We start from the raw sequence: 18133 nt of genomic DNA, 5'->3' as shown, positions 1-18133 counted from the left end.
AATGAAGAAAAACTAAAAAACCTCTTGATGAAGGTGAAAGAGGAGAGTGTAAAGCTGGCTTACAATTCAGCATTCAAAAAACGAAGATCATGGCATCTAGTCCCATCATTTCATGGCATATGGATGGGGAAACAATGGAAACAGTGACAGACTTTATTTTCTTGGGCTCCAAAATTACTGTGGACAGTAACTCCAGCCAGAAAATTAAAAGGTGTTTGCCTCTTGGAAGAAAAGCTGTAACAAATCTCGACAGCATATTTAAAAGCAGAGACATCGCTTTGCTGACAAAGGACTGTCTAGTGAAAGCTATGGTTTTTCCAGTGGTCATGTATAGACGTGAGAGTTGGACCATAAAGAAAGCTGAGCACTGAAGAATTGGTGCTTTTGAACTGTGGTGTTGGAGAAGACTCTTGAGAATCCCATGGACAGCAAGGAGATCAAACCAATGAATCCTAAAGGAAATCAACTCTGAATATTCACTGGAAGGACTGTTGCTGAAGCTGAAGCTCCAGTACTTCGGCCACCTGATACTAAGAGTGGACTCATTGGAAAAGATCCTGTTGCTGGGAAAGATTGAAGGCAGGAGGAGAAGGAGGTGACAGAGGAGGAGATGGTTGGATGGCATCACCAACTCAATGGACATGAATTTGAGCAAACTTCAGGAGATAGTGAAGGACAGAGAAACCTGGCGTGCTGCAGTTCATGGGGTCCCAAAGAGTTGGCCACAACTTAGCAACTGAACAACAACAAATTATATATGTCCAGATGTGCATATGTGATCTGCCCACTTTGACTGCTGTCTTGTACCCCCATGTAGTACAGCTTGAAGCAACTGTGGTGGCCTCTGCTTTCTACCGTTATTGTTTTGGCAGAATATTCTCCTCTGTCATTTGTATCTGTACCTTTGCTTTTACTTGGCTGCACATGCATTGGAGAAGGAAATGGCAACCCACTCCAGTGCTCTTGCCTGGAGAATCCCAGGGATGGCAGAGCCTGGTGGGCTGCCGTCCGCGGGGTCGCACAGAGTTGGACACGACTGAAGCGACTTAGCAGCAGCAGCAGCAGCAGCAGCAACTGCTCCCTCAATTTCCCTTTGCCAAACCTCCATTCATTCTTGACTGGCTGGTACTCAGCTTCTCATAATTTTCTCAACAACAATCCATGTGGCTATTATTTCCTGAACTCATACCTGTTTTAAATGGTTTGTCTGTAGCCTTTATCCATGAAAGAATATCCTAGATGGGTATAAACATTTCTTAGCTCACACGTCTTTATTTCTTTCAGCATCTTCAGGCATTGAATTTGGCTGCCAAGAACTATGTTACCAGCCTGATTGTTTTTCCTTTTTGCTGAAATATTCAAATAATTCTCTTTATCTTTAAAACATAATAATATTATAAGGCTATACCATGAACACTGTCCTTATATTTCTTTATTATACTAGGGCAATTTTCTTGTGGACTTTCAATGTGTAAGATCAAGTATTTATGTTAGAAGTTATCTGTTTTGAAAGACTAAATCTGTGATTGCTTAGATTTCTCTCCTGAAACTGACATCTCCTCTGCTCCTGATTTTCCTCCCCTTTTCCCTGATTGGATACCCAGGATCACTAGATAATGGCTATCCCATTTTTGTTTCTTCTTAATTAATGAAAGGATATTGTGGAGCTTGTACATTTTAAATTGTTTAATATTTACATTTGTGTGAATCAAGTTTCCACAGTGGTTAAGAATATGCCTGCCAATACGGGAAACACGGGAGACAGGAGTTTGATCTCTGGGTCAGGAAGATTCCCCTGGAGGAGGAAACGGCAACCCACTCCAGTGTTCTTGCCTAGAGAATCCCATGGACAGAGGGGCCTGGTGGGCTACACTCCATGGGGTCACAAAGAATTGGACATGGCTGAGCATGCACACACACACATACAATTTTTCTGAAATGATGAGATAGAGCATAATATATGGGCATGGTACTATGTATTTTTTTTTTATTTCTTTTTTTGAGAATCAGCCAAAAAGGGAATCACAAGCACCCAGATGTGGACCACAGTTCAATGCAGTGTGATTTCACATGATAAATGCTTTCCTTATCTTAAAGCTTCATGAGATCTTATTACCATCACATTTTAGCATACCATTCTGTTGAGTTTGCCTGATGATAAGGGAATAATAAATTACTTCCATATGATAAGAAAAATGCTTTCCCTTTTAATCATAGCTTTCTTATTTTGAGCTCCAATGATGTATATGTGGCATTTCTTTCACCTGTAGTCTCTGTCTACCATTTCCCCTGTAACCTTTTGTTTCTTTATTTCTGTCTCATTCTGTTCACTTTACTAATTTTCATTTTTATGTCTTTTACTGTGGCATCTATACCTGTTTTCTCTCTGCTTTCTTATTGTGAAACTTCATCTCTGAGATTATTTTAACTCTTTTTTTCCCCTGAGTCAGTCAGTTCCTGTTTCACAGCCTCCCATGGGCTCATACGTTCTGCTTCATTGTTTTCCTTAATGGATGTGATACTTTAGTGCTAAATTAAAGCATACATACTCCTTCAAGAGACAAAACAAAATACAGTGTTTAACTTGAGATCAAACCCCACTTGATGTTCCTGTTAAGACAAAATTAAAATTAATTAGAAGTGTAAAACACAAGCACATCACCAGTAGACTATGCTGGAAGGTAAACCTGTACCTGCTGGTACCCCAGTCACCTGCATGTGACAAACACAAACCGAGGCCATGCCCAGAAGGAGACATTTATCAGGCAACTGCCTCCACCTCTCAAGGCTTCAAGCTGAGAAATTGCAGACAGTGATACTGTCCTACCAGAAATACTGTCCTTGGAGCAATACTGCTGGAACATCATTGGAAACTCAGGTCGGCTGCAGGAGAAAAATGAGTATTTCTAGCTGTGCAAATTGCTCTTGCAAATCAAATCAGGATTCTGCATGTAAAGAATCAGAGGGGAATATTGATTAGATAATTGACTAGCATCAGCCGTTGTTGAACGTTTGGCCTGAAATACGTTTGGCCTTAGGATACAGACTGTAACTGGACCTATGGTTATTCCCATAGAGGTGGACTTAATCTTCAAAATGGGATATAAATTAAGAGGAAAAAAAAGAACAAGAAGAAAAATAGGGGGTGTGGGGAATCAGTGTGCTTTAAGGGCAGGGAAAGGCGAAGGAGCCAGCAGTGGGGACAGAGTGATCAGAGTCACAGGACGAAGGGGCTGTTAGGCTGTCGTGTTGGACAGAGGCCTTCTGGTATCTGCCTAGGGGCCTGGTGGCCTGCTAGTGTTCAGGGGGTGGCCTGAGTGACACATGAATGAGAATTTCATGTAGTACAGGTGAGTCTATGGGGAGCAGAGTAAAGACCCAGCAGGTGAAAACACTGGCAAGGTGGGGGTGGATCGATCTGGAAGGAGGGAAAGTCCTGTTACTGAGTCATGATGGCACAGGAGAGGGAGATTTCAAGGGTGGTCAGCGGCCAGGAGGCCTGACACCCACAACAAGGTCAGGTTCAAGGGAACTGTAGCCCCCAGAAGCTTAGGCTTTGATCAAGACAGACCTGGATTTAAATTTCAGTTCTGTCACTGGCAAGCTGGATTTCAACCATAAGCGACAGAGGTTAGACTATTCATAATAAATGAGAACTTGTTATGAATAGTCTTAACACTAAGAGCTATCCATGCGCTCAGAACTGTAGTCTCCTCACCGCACTTACCCCTCCTTGGAACTTTCATTTGGTGCATTTTATTATCCCAGTTGCACAGAAACGTAACCTGAGGTTTCCCGTGGTGGTATGCTGTATTCACTGTCACAGAAGTAGCCTGGGAGTGGGGCCAGACCCAAAGCCCGGGCTCTTTACTGCTCTGGCTGAACGCTCCTCTAATAAGTGAGCTGGCTTCAGGGCTCGTAGCCTGTGGCTGCCCCAGTCACCCAGCTGTGCATTCCGCCCAGCCTCAGCCCATGCCACCATGGTGGGCCTCTGTGCCTTTTCACCTCATCTTCCCTCCGTGTGACATCTGTTGGGACTCTCCCAGACTTAAGAGTGGACAAGATGAAAGGGGAGCTTGGAACACATGCTCTCTGAGCACCAAACCCTCCTCCTAGGCCGCCAGGAGCCTGTCCCTCTCCACTGTATTTTCTTTTTTTTTTTTTTAATTTTACTTTATTTTACTTTACAATACTGTATTGGTTTTGCCATACATCAACATGAATCCACCACAGGTGTACATGAGTTCCCAATCCTGAACCCCTCTCCCACCTCCCTCCCCATACCATCTCTCTGGGTCATCCCAGTGCACCAGCCCCAAGCATCCTGTATCCTGCATTGAACCTAGATTGGCGATTCGTTTCTTACATGATATTATACATGTTTCAATGTCATTCTCCCAAATCATCCCACCCTCTCCCTCTCCCACAGAGTCCAAAAGTCTGTTGTATACATCTGTGTCTCTTTTGCTGTCTCGCATAGAGGGTTATCGTTACCATCTTTCTAAATTCCATATATATGTGTTAGTATACTGTATTGGTGTTTTTCTTTCTGGCTTACTTCACTCTCTATAATTGGCTCCAGTTTCATCCACCTCATTAGAACTGATTCAAATGTATTCTTTTTAATGGCTGAGTAATACTCCATTGTGTATATGTACCATAGCTTTCTTATCCATTCGTCTGCTGATGGACATCTAGGTTGTGTCTATGTCCTAGCTATTGTAAAGAGTGCTGCAATGAACATTGGGGTACATGTGTCTCTTTCAATTTTGGTTTCCTCACTGTGTATGCCCAGCAGTGGGTCATAAGGCAGTTCTATTTGCAGTTTTTGAAGGAATCTCCACACTGTTCTCCATAGTGGCTGTACTAGTTTGCATTCCCACCAACAGTGTAAGAGGGTTCCCTTTTCTCCATACCCTCTCCAGCATTTATTGCTTGTAGACTTTTGGATCACAGCCATTCTGACTGGTGTGAAGTGGTACCTCATTGTGGTTTTGATTTGCATTTCTCTGATATTGAGTGATGTTGAGCATCTCTTCATGTGTTTGTTAGCCATCTTTGTGTCTTCTTTGGAGAAATGTCTATTTAGTTCTTTGGCCCACTTTTTGATTGGGTCATTTATTTTTCTGGAATTGTCTTTAGATACAGTCTGTATGACCCCCCAGTGGCAAGCTCATCCCTGGGGCATCCATCCCTGTCCACATGTCTGTAAGTTACCACTTGCGTTCCTGGTTGTCCTGAGCAGTGGTCTTTGGAACTGTGCAGAGCTGGAAGCAGATCTCAGACCCCCTTAACTTCTGAGGACTCTGTCTGCTGTCCATTGTGCTTTCTTCCCCTTCGGTGGCCTCATGGACCCTTTCCACATGCATGGACACTGGGGTCCTGGATCCCTGAGGAATTCTGAATTCTTTAAAATCCTAAAGTCACGCACTTGGGGCTCATTTGGGAGCTGCGATTTGTGGACAGTGCTGCTCCCTCCATCTCCGCTCTCACCTCATACTTACTGGGTCTCCATTTGCTAAGAGGTGTGGCCCAGGTTAGAACCAGGATGCTCGCTGGTTAAGGAGATGGGCAGATGTTCAGCAAACTGAGCTGGAGTCCAGGGCAGTGATGGGAGAATACAGTGGAGGCAAGAGCGAGTGGGAAAAGTCAGCCAGTGAGAGGTCTCTGGGTGGGAGATCAGAGCAGACTGGCCTTTGCTGATGGCTGGACATGTGCTTCCCAGCATAACCCCAGCTGATCCTCTAGGCATGCAGAAGGAACATACCCTCACCCTGGCGCGCTGGTCCACAGAGGCTATGCATGATCATTGGGGTGCTGCCTTCATACTCCAGCCTGATCACCTGTGATGGGAACGTAGATCGGAGGCTCTGGAAGGATCTCCTGTCGGGAATCGGTAGTAACAGCAGGATACGCTCTTTCCCGAGGGTGGGAGAAGCACAGTTGGCTGGCTCCTGGGAGCAGGAGCTGGGGTGGGGCACAGCTCTGCTAGGACCAGGACTTGTGTACAGGAGGCCCTGCAGGAAGAGGCAGTCGGTGGAAAGATGAGATTGGAGGGCTCACATGCAAACCCTCTGGTGCAGCAACCTTCTAAGCCTCACTTTCTGTTTGTGAGGAGCCAGGACAATGCCTGCTCCGCGTGGCGCTGTGGGACGATGAAATTCCCGGCTCACTCAGTGCTCCACGCGGGCTGTTTCCCTCACAGCCAGTATTTGTGGGGCTGGTGTCATTGCTAATACATGCACCCATATTAACGTGTCTGCATTCCAGGATAAGGTTGCCTTCTCAGTGCCTCTCCTCCACCTCCCCTCTCCCTGCCCTTTCTCAATGACAGTTTCAGTCCTCCTGGGTCATTTGTTACCTTTGGCCCTGCTTTATAGAGTGAGGTGCCCACCCAGGTCATCACCCCTGCTAAGGAATATTCCTAAAGGCAGAGCCTGTCCTGCCCTCAGTAGACCACACCCTGGAGCATGGATGCCCATTTGATAGACACAGGCACTTAGACTTGAAAGTACGTTTGCCATCACGCAGGCAATGTGTGTACACTGTGATTGTTAGCTGTATGTAAGAGTGAAAGAGAGTGCTTTTAATTCTGCTTCAGCTGGTTTCTGTGACACAACTACCAAACAGTAATGGGGCTGCCTTCCACAAAGGACCCCACCTGTCACCACTTACAAAAACACCACCAGACTTTGCTGAGGTTCAGTTGAATAACCTGAATGATTTCGTTTGCTTTTCTTCCCCACTGAGATATGCAAAGATGCTTCTGTTGTGTCTTTGTTACCTGACTGTGAAAGAAAAAAGTAAATTGTAAATGATTGTATGATAGAATATAAACATTTTCTGGTTAGTATCAAGTCTGTGGCAGAAAAAAATTAGAAAGACCAGAGGAAGATGTTCAGATATTATTTTAGACATTCAAAGCCTTGTTCTGTTGTCTGTACCACATAATTAGTCAATATAGTAAATACCTGCATTTTGAAGTTAGTTGGGAGAGGTTAAGATTTTATTTGCTTTCTAAAACTAGAGCTAAACTTTTAATTCTTTGCCTTTAAAAAGTACATGGTTGCCCAATGGAGTCGGATGCAATGTGCGCTACCTCCTTCCTTCCGTTGGAAGTCCACCAAGTCTCAGAGTCAGGGATCAGAGCTCCCACTCTGAGTCCAGACCCCATCAGCTTCCCCTCGTGCTGTGAACCCCCAGCACCCATCCCCACCAAGTGTGCCCAGGGCGGGCACAGCTGTCTTGCCTGGTGTCTCACTCAGTTGGTGCACAGTGAGCTCTGAGGTGGCCTCCCACCAAAGCTCCCACTCCGTGAGCACCCTCCCCTCCACAGAGCCTCTGCCCTCTCCAAACTAAGCTTCAAGGAAGCACTAAAATACTGAGCGAGTAAAATACTTCAGGTGTTTTTTTGTGGTTTTTTTTTTGAAAAGGGTAATGAAAATGTTCTGGAACTGTACAGTGTGGATATACTAAAAACCATTGAGTGAAAAACCAAAAAAGGAAAAGAACTTAAAAAAAAAACAAGAACTACTTGGGGGGAGTTTGAGTGAACAGGTGCTAACAGAGACTCTTCTTTGCATGGTTCTTTCCTAACATGAGACCATTATTCATGCATCAATCTTGTAATCTCTTGTCATTTCTTATCTCCAGGCAAAAACTGGGACCTCACAGCCGCCCTGAGTGACTATGAGCAGCTCCGACAGGTGCACACAGCCAACCTGCCACCTGTGTTCAACGAGGGCAGGTGCCCCAAACAGCCTGAGCGAGAGCCACCCCCGCCCGGGCACACGGCCGAGCGGCCCTGCCTGCCCAGGCAGGACGACATCGCCCAAGGTACCTGCTGCGGGGCCCACCAGGCACCAGCTTCCTGGTCCAGCATGGTTTGCAAGGGGGCTGGGGCAGGGGTGCACAGAAGGGTGAGGTCATGGCCTTTTCCAGCTGCAGGCAGATGGGGCTCTTCAGGCACCACGCCTCACCCTGTCGTTTACAGCTTCCACTCCTGCCTCAGGGGCGAGGAGAGTGAATCCACTTCTCTGGGACCCCACGTTCTTCCTGCAGTCCCGGTTTTCCCAGACCCGACATCTCTCACCCTTGCAAAACTATTTCCCAAGCGGCATAGCCTCCAAACCTGTTTGACACTGATATTCATCATCCACGTGTTTCATGGGATGAACTTTTTTTCCGAACTGGGAAAATTTCATTGTGACAAAGATATATAAAGGAAACGTGAGAGCTTTCTCTCCACATCTCCCAAACCTCCCAGAGGCTAACCAGTGGCCCCATCCTATTCTGTCTCCTGCTGCTTCTTACTTTGCTTGTTCAGAATGCAAACACACCCGAGTCAGACGCACGTGCTGCACTTGGCAGAGTGCTGGTTTCCTTGAGCAATAAATCACGATCATATTCTCTTCATATTTTACACCATAGTATACGATTTTTTTAAACCATGTCTCTTCATGGTGATTTTGGTTTTTCTTAGATTTTGTTGTTAGTGGTGGATTTTTGACATTACAGGCACTGCTATAATAAACTTTATACCATAATTTGTACATACTAGTGCTTTTATTTCTATAGGTTGGCATTTCCAAGGTGGATTTGCTGTACCAACACATGTGTTTTTTTGTTTAATAACTTCAAGACTTGGTTCGCAAACACATTTCTGTTCACCTTGTATGAAACTGGGTGTTTCTCTTCGTTCTTGCCGGGACTGGGTGTTCTCATGATGCTTTTACTGCTTTGTTTTTCTACTTTGAAGGGTAAAAAATAGTTTCATCTTGTCACTTGCTTGTTAGCCAGTTGGATTTCCTCTTCTGTGATATACTTATTCATGTACTTTGCCTGCTTTTCTGTTGTTTTGTTTGCATTTTTCTTATCAATTTGTAGCATTCTTTATAATGAAGACTAAACTACAAATATATTTTGCATGTATATGTATATACATCCCACAGTATTATTTGCTTTATCACTATTCACAGAAAATTCTGCCTTACAAAATGCTTATATTACTATACATTCATGACTAATGGGTGACCTCTCCGTTTCTTTAGAAATTCTCCTGAAATTCAAAGTTACATGTTTTCTTGTATTTGTTTTTTAAATCTTGTTCTAAGGTCTTATAAGCAATTTGAAATTTTTATAAATAATAGTTAAGAATCTAGTTTTGCTTCTCTGGATTGAGAATGAGATAGTCTAGCATATTTATTAAATAAAGCATCCCTTTCCCACTGAACTAACATGCCAACTTTGCTATACATTAACTTAGCAAAAATGTATTTAGCTCTGTTTCTGGACTCTGTGTGACCACCCAACCTGCTATACTTGATTCTTAAAGCTTCGTATAGTATTACTCTGCAAAGGCTAGTTCCTTTATTACCGTTCTTTTTCAAAACTTTTTCACTATTTTTGGATATTTATTCTACCATATTAATCTTAAAATTGGAATTCTGATTGGAAGTGGATTGGGTTTTTATTTTATTTCAGGGATGATTAGCATATTGTAATACTGTTTTTCCAATCAAGAATATTGCATATACCACTCCATTTATTCACATTCTGTTAAGAGTTTAGGCACAGAGAAAAGCAATTCATTTTTTACCCAGTCATGTCATAAATTCTCTTATTAATGCTAGTTGTTCTCAGAGAGTCTCTTGGATTTTCTACATATACAGTCATAAGATCTGAAATGATTTAATACTCCTCTTAATATTTACACAATGGATTCTAATTCTCCTATGGCCTTAGGTCAGCCTTCCCATGCTGTGAGTCATTGTTGTCTGTTTCTGTTAGCTCAACCTGATTATTCAGGCTATATTGGAAACTCTATCTTGGATTATTGTCCTATGCTTACTTACTCTGTTGTCCAGAAAAGCCAAATTTGAGTTAGAACGTTCAGTGCTCATTATCTGTTTCTTCTCTAAGCTTTTCTTCTCTTTCCACTACATTTTGGGCTGTATTTGTAGGTACGTATGCATTCATAGTTGTGAGGTCATCTGGCTCTAATGTGCTTTTTTTTTCCCCTGTAAATAGTCCTGTTTATTTATTTATTTTTTAATTGTATTGGTTTTGCCAAACATCAACATGAATCCGGCACGGGTGTGCACATGTTCCCCATCCTGAACCCCCCTCCCACCTCCCTCCCCATACCATCCCTCTGGGTCATCCCAGTGCACCAGCCCCAAGCGTCCTGTATCCTGTATCGAACCTAGACTGGCGATTTGTTTCTTATATGATATTATACATGTTTCAATGCCATTCTCCCAAATCGTCCCACCCTCTCCCTCTCTCTCAGAGTCCAAAAGACTGTTGTATACATCTGTGTCTCTTTTGCTCTAATGTGCTTTTTAACAATATATAGAGTGTCTCTATGTCCCATATAATTGTTTTTATCTTTAAATCTGTTTTAGCTGATATTAAACCTCTTCCCTGCCTTTCTCTTGGTTCATATTTGCCTGGAATAACATTTTTTCAACCTTTCTTTATCCTTGTATATCAAATATAATTCTTATAAGTAATTTATCATCAAGTATCACTCTATTATTCAATCCAAGAGTCTGTCTTTTAAGCAGTGAATTTAATCTACTTGTTTTATTTTTATTATTGTCCTATCTGTGCTTCTTTATGTTGCATGTTTTATTTGCCATGCCTTTTTTCTATGTGATTTTCTACTTTTCTATCTTTTCTGGCTAACTAAAATTTTCAACTAGTTTGAAAGTTATATATTCTCCTTAGTGTTATAGTTACCTCTGTCCTACTAACACCTATATTTAGGTTTTTCTCTCTATTAATTTTTAGAACTCATCAGCAGCTGTATTACACCCTGTTTTTATCATCTCCCTTCCTACCTCCATGTACCCTCAATTATATTTGCCCACTTTCCTGACCTTTAAGGACTTCCCTGGTGGCTCAGACGGTAATGCCAATGCAAGAGACCCGGGTTCGATCCCTGGGTCAGGAATATCCTCTGGAGAGGGAAATGGCAACCCATTCCAGTACTATATTTAGGTTCTTTTTATTGCTTGTTTAGACAACAATCAACTTCTTTATTTACTCACCTTTATCTTTTGCTAAAAGAATACTTTTCCAAAGACTTTTCTAAAAAAAAATTTTGCCTGATCAGTCTCCTAAGGCCATCAGAAGCTAAAGATGTTTACATGATATGCTTAAATTTTCATTTGGTAGAATAACAGTCTGGATCCAAATTATTTTCTTTTAAAACCATTCTACTCCTCCATTGTCTTCCTGCATCTCATTTTCATGTCTTCTAAGAGATTCCCTTGACTTGCTCTTCTAACTTCTTCACATGAACCGTTCTGTCAGTCAGCATTTCTCATCCCAAATTTGCACTTTCCCATTATTTTTATTATTTCACAATGTAATATTCCATCTCTTTGAACATATCTACTAAGTTTATTTTAAAACCTTGTCCTCCTGATGCATTCCAGCCCAAGTGCTTTGTGAACTTTCTATAACCATGTTCTCACTGCTGAGCTGTTCCTAAGTTGTGCCTGTGAGCACACAGTACCTTGCAGTTACGAGCCATCTTAGCTTGTAGTATCGGGGGAAAAGGACAAAGGCGTGGGCTCTGTTTTGTGTTCCTCTGAATGAGAGCATGGATGGAAGTGCACTCAAAGTGGCTAGCTCTGAATGCTTTAATATGGGCTCAAAATGTTCTCCACTGGCTCTCCTCGCCACAGTTGGCTTTACTGCTCAGGGAACCTCTCAGCTCCTCTGTTCTAGAAATTACTCATTTGCAGGAGCTTCCACTTTCTGTTGTAACTGTCAGCTCACAGGGAGTGTGGGAGAAAAGAAAGAAGGCTTGGGGCCAGCCCACCTGTTCCTGTTGTGGTTGGTGCCCAGTTCCATGGCATTTGCCCTGATGCTCCTCCAGGGGCTTCGGCCATGGCAGTGGCTGGCCTGCATTGTGGTGGTGATGGCTCAGGCAGTTACCCCCACAGGGCTAGCTTGGGGGAGGAAAAGCCAGAACCCCTGCCCTCAGCCCTCACCCATGGAACCCAGCCCATTCCCACCCATCTACTCCTGTGGGCCTCCTGGATGGGTTAGGAAGAGGGTGTTGAGGTGTGGCCACTGACCTGGCCATCTTGTTATCCCGTTCTTAGATTCTCCTTCATTCTGCCCTTCGATCTGACCTCTTCTAATCATTTAGCTTGGTCTTTCTGTGGCTGTGTGCTCCTTCAACACCACACCGGACAGCGTCCCAGCATCTCTCATGCAGTGGAAATCCAGAGAGCTGACAACTTGGCAGTTCCTGCTCTTTCTGAGCAGCAAACAATCTAACCCATTATCTTATCCTCCCAGGGAAGGGGCTAGAAGGACCCTTCTCTCTGTTTTCAGACAGATTAGCAGAATCAGGGCCTTATGCGGATACTCACCACTATCTTATTGTTATCAGTTAAAAAAAAAAACAGAAGTCTATCATAACATAATTTCATTAACTGAGCCTTGTGAACAAACATATGTATTTTTATTTATTTATTTAATTTTGGATGTGCTGGGTCTTCATTGCTGAGTGGGCTTTCTCTAGTTGTGCCGAGCAGGCTTCTCATTGTGGGAGCTTCTCTTGTTGCAGAGCACAGGCCCTAGGGCATGTGGGCTTCAGTAGTTGTGGGCTCACTAGTTATGGCACACAAGCTTAGTTGGCCTGAAGCATGTGGAATCTTCCCAAACCAGGGATCAAACCAGCATCTCCCGCATTGCAAGGTGGCTTCTTAACCACCAGACCACCAAGATGCCCTGTATTTTTAACAAGTAGAAATTGTAGTTTCTGAATTAGATCTATATATATCCTTTAATTGAATTCTTCCTGAAATCACAGTCCCCTAAAATGGAAGATTAAGCCCTCCATATTCTAAATCAACAACAATAACTTATGAACCACATCTGGCCACTGCCTGTTTTCTCAGTAAAGTTTTATTGGAACCCATTGTTTATTCACTGCCTATGGCTGCTTCCATGCTGCAAAGACAGAGTTGAGTAGTTGTGACTGAGAATTGTATGGCCCACAAAGCCTAAAATATGTATATCCGTCCCTTTTAGAAAAGTCGGCTTCCCTGGTGGCTCAGACGGTAGAGTCCACCTGCAGTGCAGGAGACCCGAGTTTGATTCCTGGGTCGGGAAGATTTTTGTCTTCCTGCTTTAAAATGTACCCAGGACTTGTTTTAATCAGATATGATGAGACACACAGACAAGGACACGACTGTCCTAGAAGACAGTCTTATACTCACAGCTCCCTGGAAACATGAGGCTGGACACACCCTGTAGGGTCACACGGTGAAGCACCAGCGTTGGTCAGAAGGCAGAAGGGACAGAGGAAAACAAGGGCAGCAGCCTGTGTTGTGTTTCAGTGGGAAAGACAAGGCAGGGTAAACAGACTTAGGATTGGCTGGCATGAGTAATTTCAGCAGCTCTTGGTGGGCGTAAGGGCCATCTCTTGTTGTCTGGCACCTGGCCCAGGGGTAATTAGGGCACTGACATGGCCTGCTGGTGTGAGCCAGATAGAGGAGGTGATCCAGAGTATGGGCTCTGAATTGGTTTGTCCTGGGTGAGTCCTAAGAATCTAAGTATCTAAAAATTGGATAATTCTGTAGGGAAATTCTCTCCCCATTCAGAGAGGCCCCAGATGCCAGAGCCTCCAGAATACAGAAAATAAGAAAACAGACTTAATACACATCCCCTGACCTAAATCACAGATAGCTTTTTGTTAGTGTGGGTTTTTAAATTTCATTATTTAATTTATTTTTATTGAAATATAGCTGATTCATAATGTGTTAATTTCTGCTATACAGCAAAGTGATTCAGTTATACGTATGTATACATTCTTTTTATATTCTTTTCCTTTGTGGTTCATCACAGGATATTGAATATAGTTCCTTCTGCTATACTAAATCATAAGTGCTTGAGTTGGCTTTGTCAAGGGTCAGAAAATTCTGTATATTCCCTCAGTATTTTTTTTTTAAATCTCTCTGTATTTCTCTGTGGCATAACTTTGAACATGGTAATTCCTGTTTTATTTTATTTATACTTCCAAAAGAAGAATTGCTGAATTAATGTTTAAAGAATCCATTTGTGAGTGTATGTGCATGTGAGTGTGTGTGTGTGTCTGTGTGATTATGTATGTGCATTCATGGAGGTGGTGGTTGGAAGGAGTTAGAATTCAGAGCATCTGTTTCTTGTTATGTGATCTTTAACATAATTCACTTTTAGTTCAAAAGGACTTTTCCCCTCAGATTCCAGATATTAATATTTGGAGTGGCTTAATAGCATCAGTTTATACTGTGAGTCACAGCATTTGCAAGGTCCTCATCAGTTGGCAATAGATGCTGATTGATAAGCCACGAAGACATATGGATGACCTTGCCCAGCACCTTGCCTCTGCTGACAGCAATGTGGGTTCATGTTACCTTGGGTGTTCAAGCAAACTGTTGGGTCTTGAAGGGTGGGGCAGTTCCTCTTTTCCCAGATTCCAGAAAGGTAGCTGGTGGCCAGAAATGTGACCTCAGCAAGGTCTGTGAGGGGCAGAGGGGCATGGGGTTTCCTCTGCCCCTGCCCTGGGGGACAGGACAACCAACTGGCCCGTGTGTTCCCTGGCTCCTCTTCCTCATGGCCTGTGGTCTGATCTCTCTTCTTGTCCTTCTTCAAAATACAACATACTTTAATCATCTTGAATTCATCCGTTTTGAAATACTCTGTCTTGAGACTTAACATGCAAATATATGAGGCCTCTGAGAATTAAATTTGAGCTTAAAATTAACTTATACCAGGGTCAAAGCCCTCTTGTTTTTCATCTGCTTTAGCAAAGTTACTTTATGGCAGTGCTGTCAACTACTCTTGCATGTGGAGGAATAGAGCTTCCCCTCTTGATGAAGGCTTGGGCATGGGCTTCCTGCCAGCAACAGCAGGGGCAGGAGCACGGCTCAGAGAGGCATCAGCAGAGCGCAGAACCTGACCCGTGAGCAGGCTAATGTGAGTGGGGATCCATTCAACTTAAGTGGCCACATGTACTAATGAGTCTACCACAGGTAGAAAAGACTAGAAAATATTCATTGAAATGCCAGTCTGAATTTTGTTTTCCGGGCAAAATTAAAAGAGGACTGCTGCTACTGCTGCTAAGTCACTTCAGTCGTGTCCGACTCTGTGCGACCCCATAGACAGCAGCCCACCAGGCTCCCCCGTCCCTGGGATTCTCCAGGCAAGAACACTGGAGTGGGTTGCCATTTCCTTCTCCAATGCATGAAAGTGAAAAGTGAAAGTGAAGTCGCTCAGTCGTGTCCGACTCTTAGTGACCCCATGGACTGCAGCCCACCAGACTCCTCCCCCCATGGGATTTTCCAGGCAAGAGGACTGGAGTGGGGTGCCATCGCCTTCTCCAAAAAGAGGACTAGTGCCTTGTTAAAAGAATTCTTCATCGTTACAAATATTGATTGTAAAACTGAAAACTTATTCCTAATATCACACATTTAAGAATTCTTTAGCTATTAAGCACAGAACTTTAAAAAATAAGTATGTTTTTTAAAATATTACTTCTTGATGGTAGCATTTAAATCAGATGATTGACTTCCTAATAAAGTAATGGCTGTATTTTAGAGAAATTCTACAGTGCATTTCTAATCCCTTGTTGGAAAGCCTAGGCAAAATAAAAATTTTTAAGATTGCCATGACAACAGAAAATCCAGACAGAATAGAGGCATGCAGTGGGTTAATAATTGTGTCCTGGGAATCTTCCTGCAAGGTGCGTTTATAAGAGTAACTTTAGTAGCGGTGACCTATCTTAAAATCCAAGCCACTGTGGAGAAAGCCCAGTGGATTGCTTCTCACTTTAAAAATGCAAAAGCATAAAAGCAAAGAAAAGGCCCCTGTGTAGAATTTCATGCCTCGAGAGCTCTGCTGAACTGAGATCTATGTAACTTAAGATCCAGGAAGCCAGGCTGCTGATCTTTACAGATGCTGAGGAATATTTGTGTGGTAGACTTGTCCTTTGCCTCCTTCTGAGTGCTTTCCTGACTAAGTGCCGTGTGCCAGGTGATGGTGACGTTAACCCAGCATGAAGGAGGCCTGCTGAGAACACTGGGAACTGGCAAGGCTGGGGAGGGAGAGGTAATGGGTGTGCAGGTGTCCATGGGTGTGCCTCTGCATGTGTGGCGAGTGTGTACGTGTGTGTGTGTGTCCATGTGTGCTGCCTGAGTGTGCCGTGAATGTTTACATGTGCATATGCATCCTGTGTGCTCGTGTGCACGCGTGTGGGATGTGTCGTGTGGGCTAGCGTGCACACCCACCGAGCCCCCCTCACTCAGCCCCCTTCACATTCCCCCCCCACAGAGAAGCGGCTCTCCCGGGGGATCTCCCACGCCAGCTCGGCCATCGTGTCCTTGGCACGGTCCCACGTGGCGAGCGAGTGCAGCAGCGAGCAGTTCCCGCTGGAGATGCCCATCTACACGTTCCAACTTCCGGACCTGAGTGTGTACAGCGAGGACTTCCGGAGCTTCGTGGAACGGGACTTGATCGAACAGGCGACCATGGTGGCCCTGGAGCAGGCGGGTGAGTCCCCCCCGCCCACCGTTCAGGCCCCCTGGTCGGGAGGAGGGGCGTGGGCAAGAGGGATGTGCGGTCCAGCTCCACGCTCTGTCGACTTGGGTGCCTGCAGGCCCTGCCCAGCCCTCGCCTGGCACCAGTGGTGTGGGGTGAGGAGCACGTGGTGCTCAGATCTCCTGAGAGTTCTCTTTGTTCCTAATCCAGCCTGGCCAGGTCAGGTGCCCCCAGAGAACTCCCAAGCTGCTTTGCCTTAACTTCTCTCCTTTCCTATCCAACCACGATGGCCCAAGTGGGTCCTGGACGAAAGATCCTATGCTTGGGGAAAAATAGGAGACCCTGGCACTTTCTGTGGACACAGGCAAGCTCATGGCCTCTCTCAGCCTCAGTTTTCCCCTCTGCAAAGACCTGAAAAGGATGGATGCTGGCCTGGTGAGGCTGAGCATTAGACAGCGCGGTGCCCTGTGGAACTGTTGCTGCCCTCCCCCACCCACCCCTGCGCCCCCAGCTCCAGGTTAAGGAAGCATACAGCCTGACTTTGGTTTCCTGATCTCCTTAATGTTTCTGTGACATCCCGATGAGGACAAGATTCAGGGAGTAAACCAAACTTGTCTTCTTTGGAGTTCCTAAGAATAAACTAGTTCCAAACAAATTCTGAAACAGACCTTGGTTCTTTCTGAGACAGGCAGCCTCTGTCTCCCTCATGATCATTTGCACTGTAAATCTTTGCGTAGTCACATGTTTGAGGCTTCTCAGACATGCGTGTAGAGGATCATGTGCCTTCTTCTCAGGCCCCTGTGCATCCTCCGTGGGGCCACTAAATCCCCAAAGATGAAGAGGGGCTGGTGGTGAGTGGGGCCTTACTTGTGCTGGGCAGGCTGGCAGCCAAGTCTCAACCCAGGACTTGGAAGCCTCACCCTCGGGGTATTTGGCTTAATAACAGGATCCACATTCCCGATACCTGTGTTGGATCTGATGTTGTGACTGTTTTCTCCACTGCTGCACAGCTGCCAAAAGCAGCTCAGAGACCAACTGCCACACCTGGTCCTGTCTTACCTCCAGGCCTTCTCTCTGGATTAGCCACAGTAGCTCAGATGGTAAAGAATATGCCCACAGTGCCAGAGACCTGACTTCAGTGGGAAAGGTCCTCTGGAAAAGGAAATGGCAACCCACTTCAGTATTTTTGCCTGGAGAATTCCATGAACAGAGGAGCCTAGAAGGCTACAGTCCACGTAAGGCTATATAGTCCGTGGGGTCGCAAAGAGTTGGACATGACTAAACAACACTAAAGCCCTCTCTCTAGAGGCTGGCTATTTTAAAGATGCCTCTATGAGATAGTTTAAACCTAATATTCACTAGTCTCAGAGAAGGGAAAATTGGGGTGAGTTACAAAGGAAAAAAATTCATGAACTAATTTCTCTTGAAGGCCATGGTAGCCAAGTGCTTGACAAAGTTCAGCCTCGAGCATGATCGGTAGCACTGATAATTGCTGCCTCATTTAAAGCCCCAGTCCTGGTAAAGGGCGTGGAGTCCACCATACCAGCCTTCTCCTCCAGCCTTATCATGCTCAGCAAGAGCTTTTGCTCTT

General features: G+C 44.5%; 1 protein-coding gene across 1 annotated transcript in view; it reads left to right on the top strand.

The window, feature by feature from the left end:
- Positions 1 to 18133, top strand: part of OTUD7A (OTU deubiquitinase 7A) — a 379826-nt gene that overhangs the window by 295585 nt on the left and 66108 nt on the right. The window contains exons 5-6 of the mRNA XM_040257375.1: positions 7654 to 7836; positions 16336 to 16554. Coding sequence (XP_040113309.1) covers positions 7654 to 7836; positions 16336 to 16554 — 402 coding nt within the window. The remainder of the gene's footprint in view (positions 1 to 7653; positions 7837 to 16335; positions 16555 to 18133) is intronic.

Source organism: Oryx dammah, unplaced genomic scaffold, assembly GCF_014754425.2.
Source record: "Oryx dammah isolate SB20612 unplaced genomic scaffold, SCBI_Odam_1.1 HiC_scaffold_16, whole genome shotgun sequence".
NCBI lineage: Eukaryota > Metazoa > Chordata > Mammalia > Artiodactyla > Bovidae > Oryx > Oryx dammah.
Note: the sequence above shows the minus strand (reverse complement) of the source record. Positions and strands in the feature narration are given on the sequence as shown.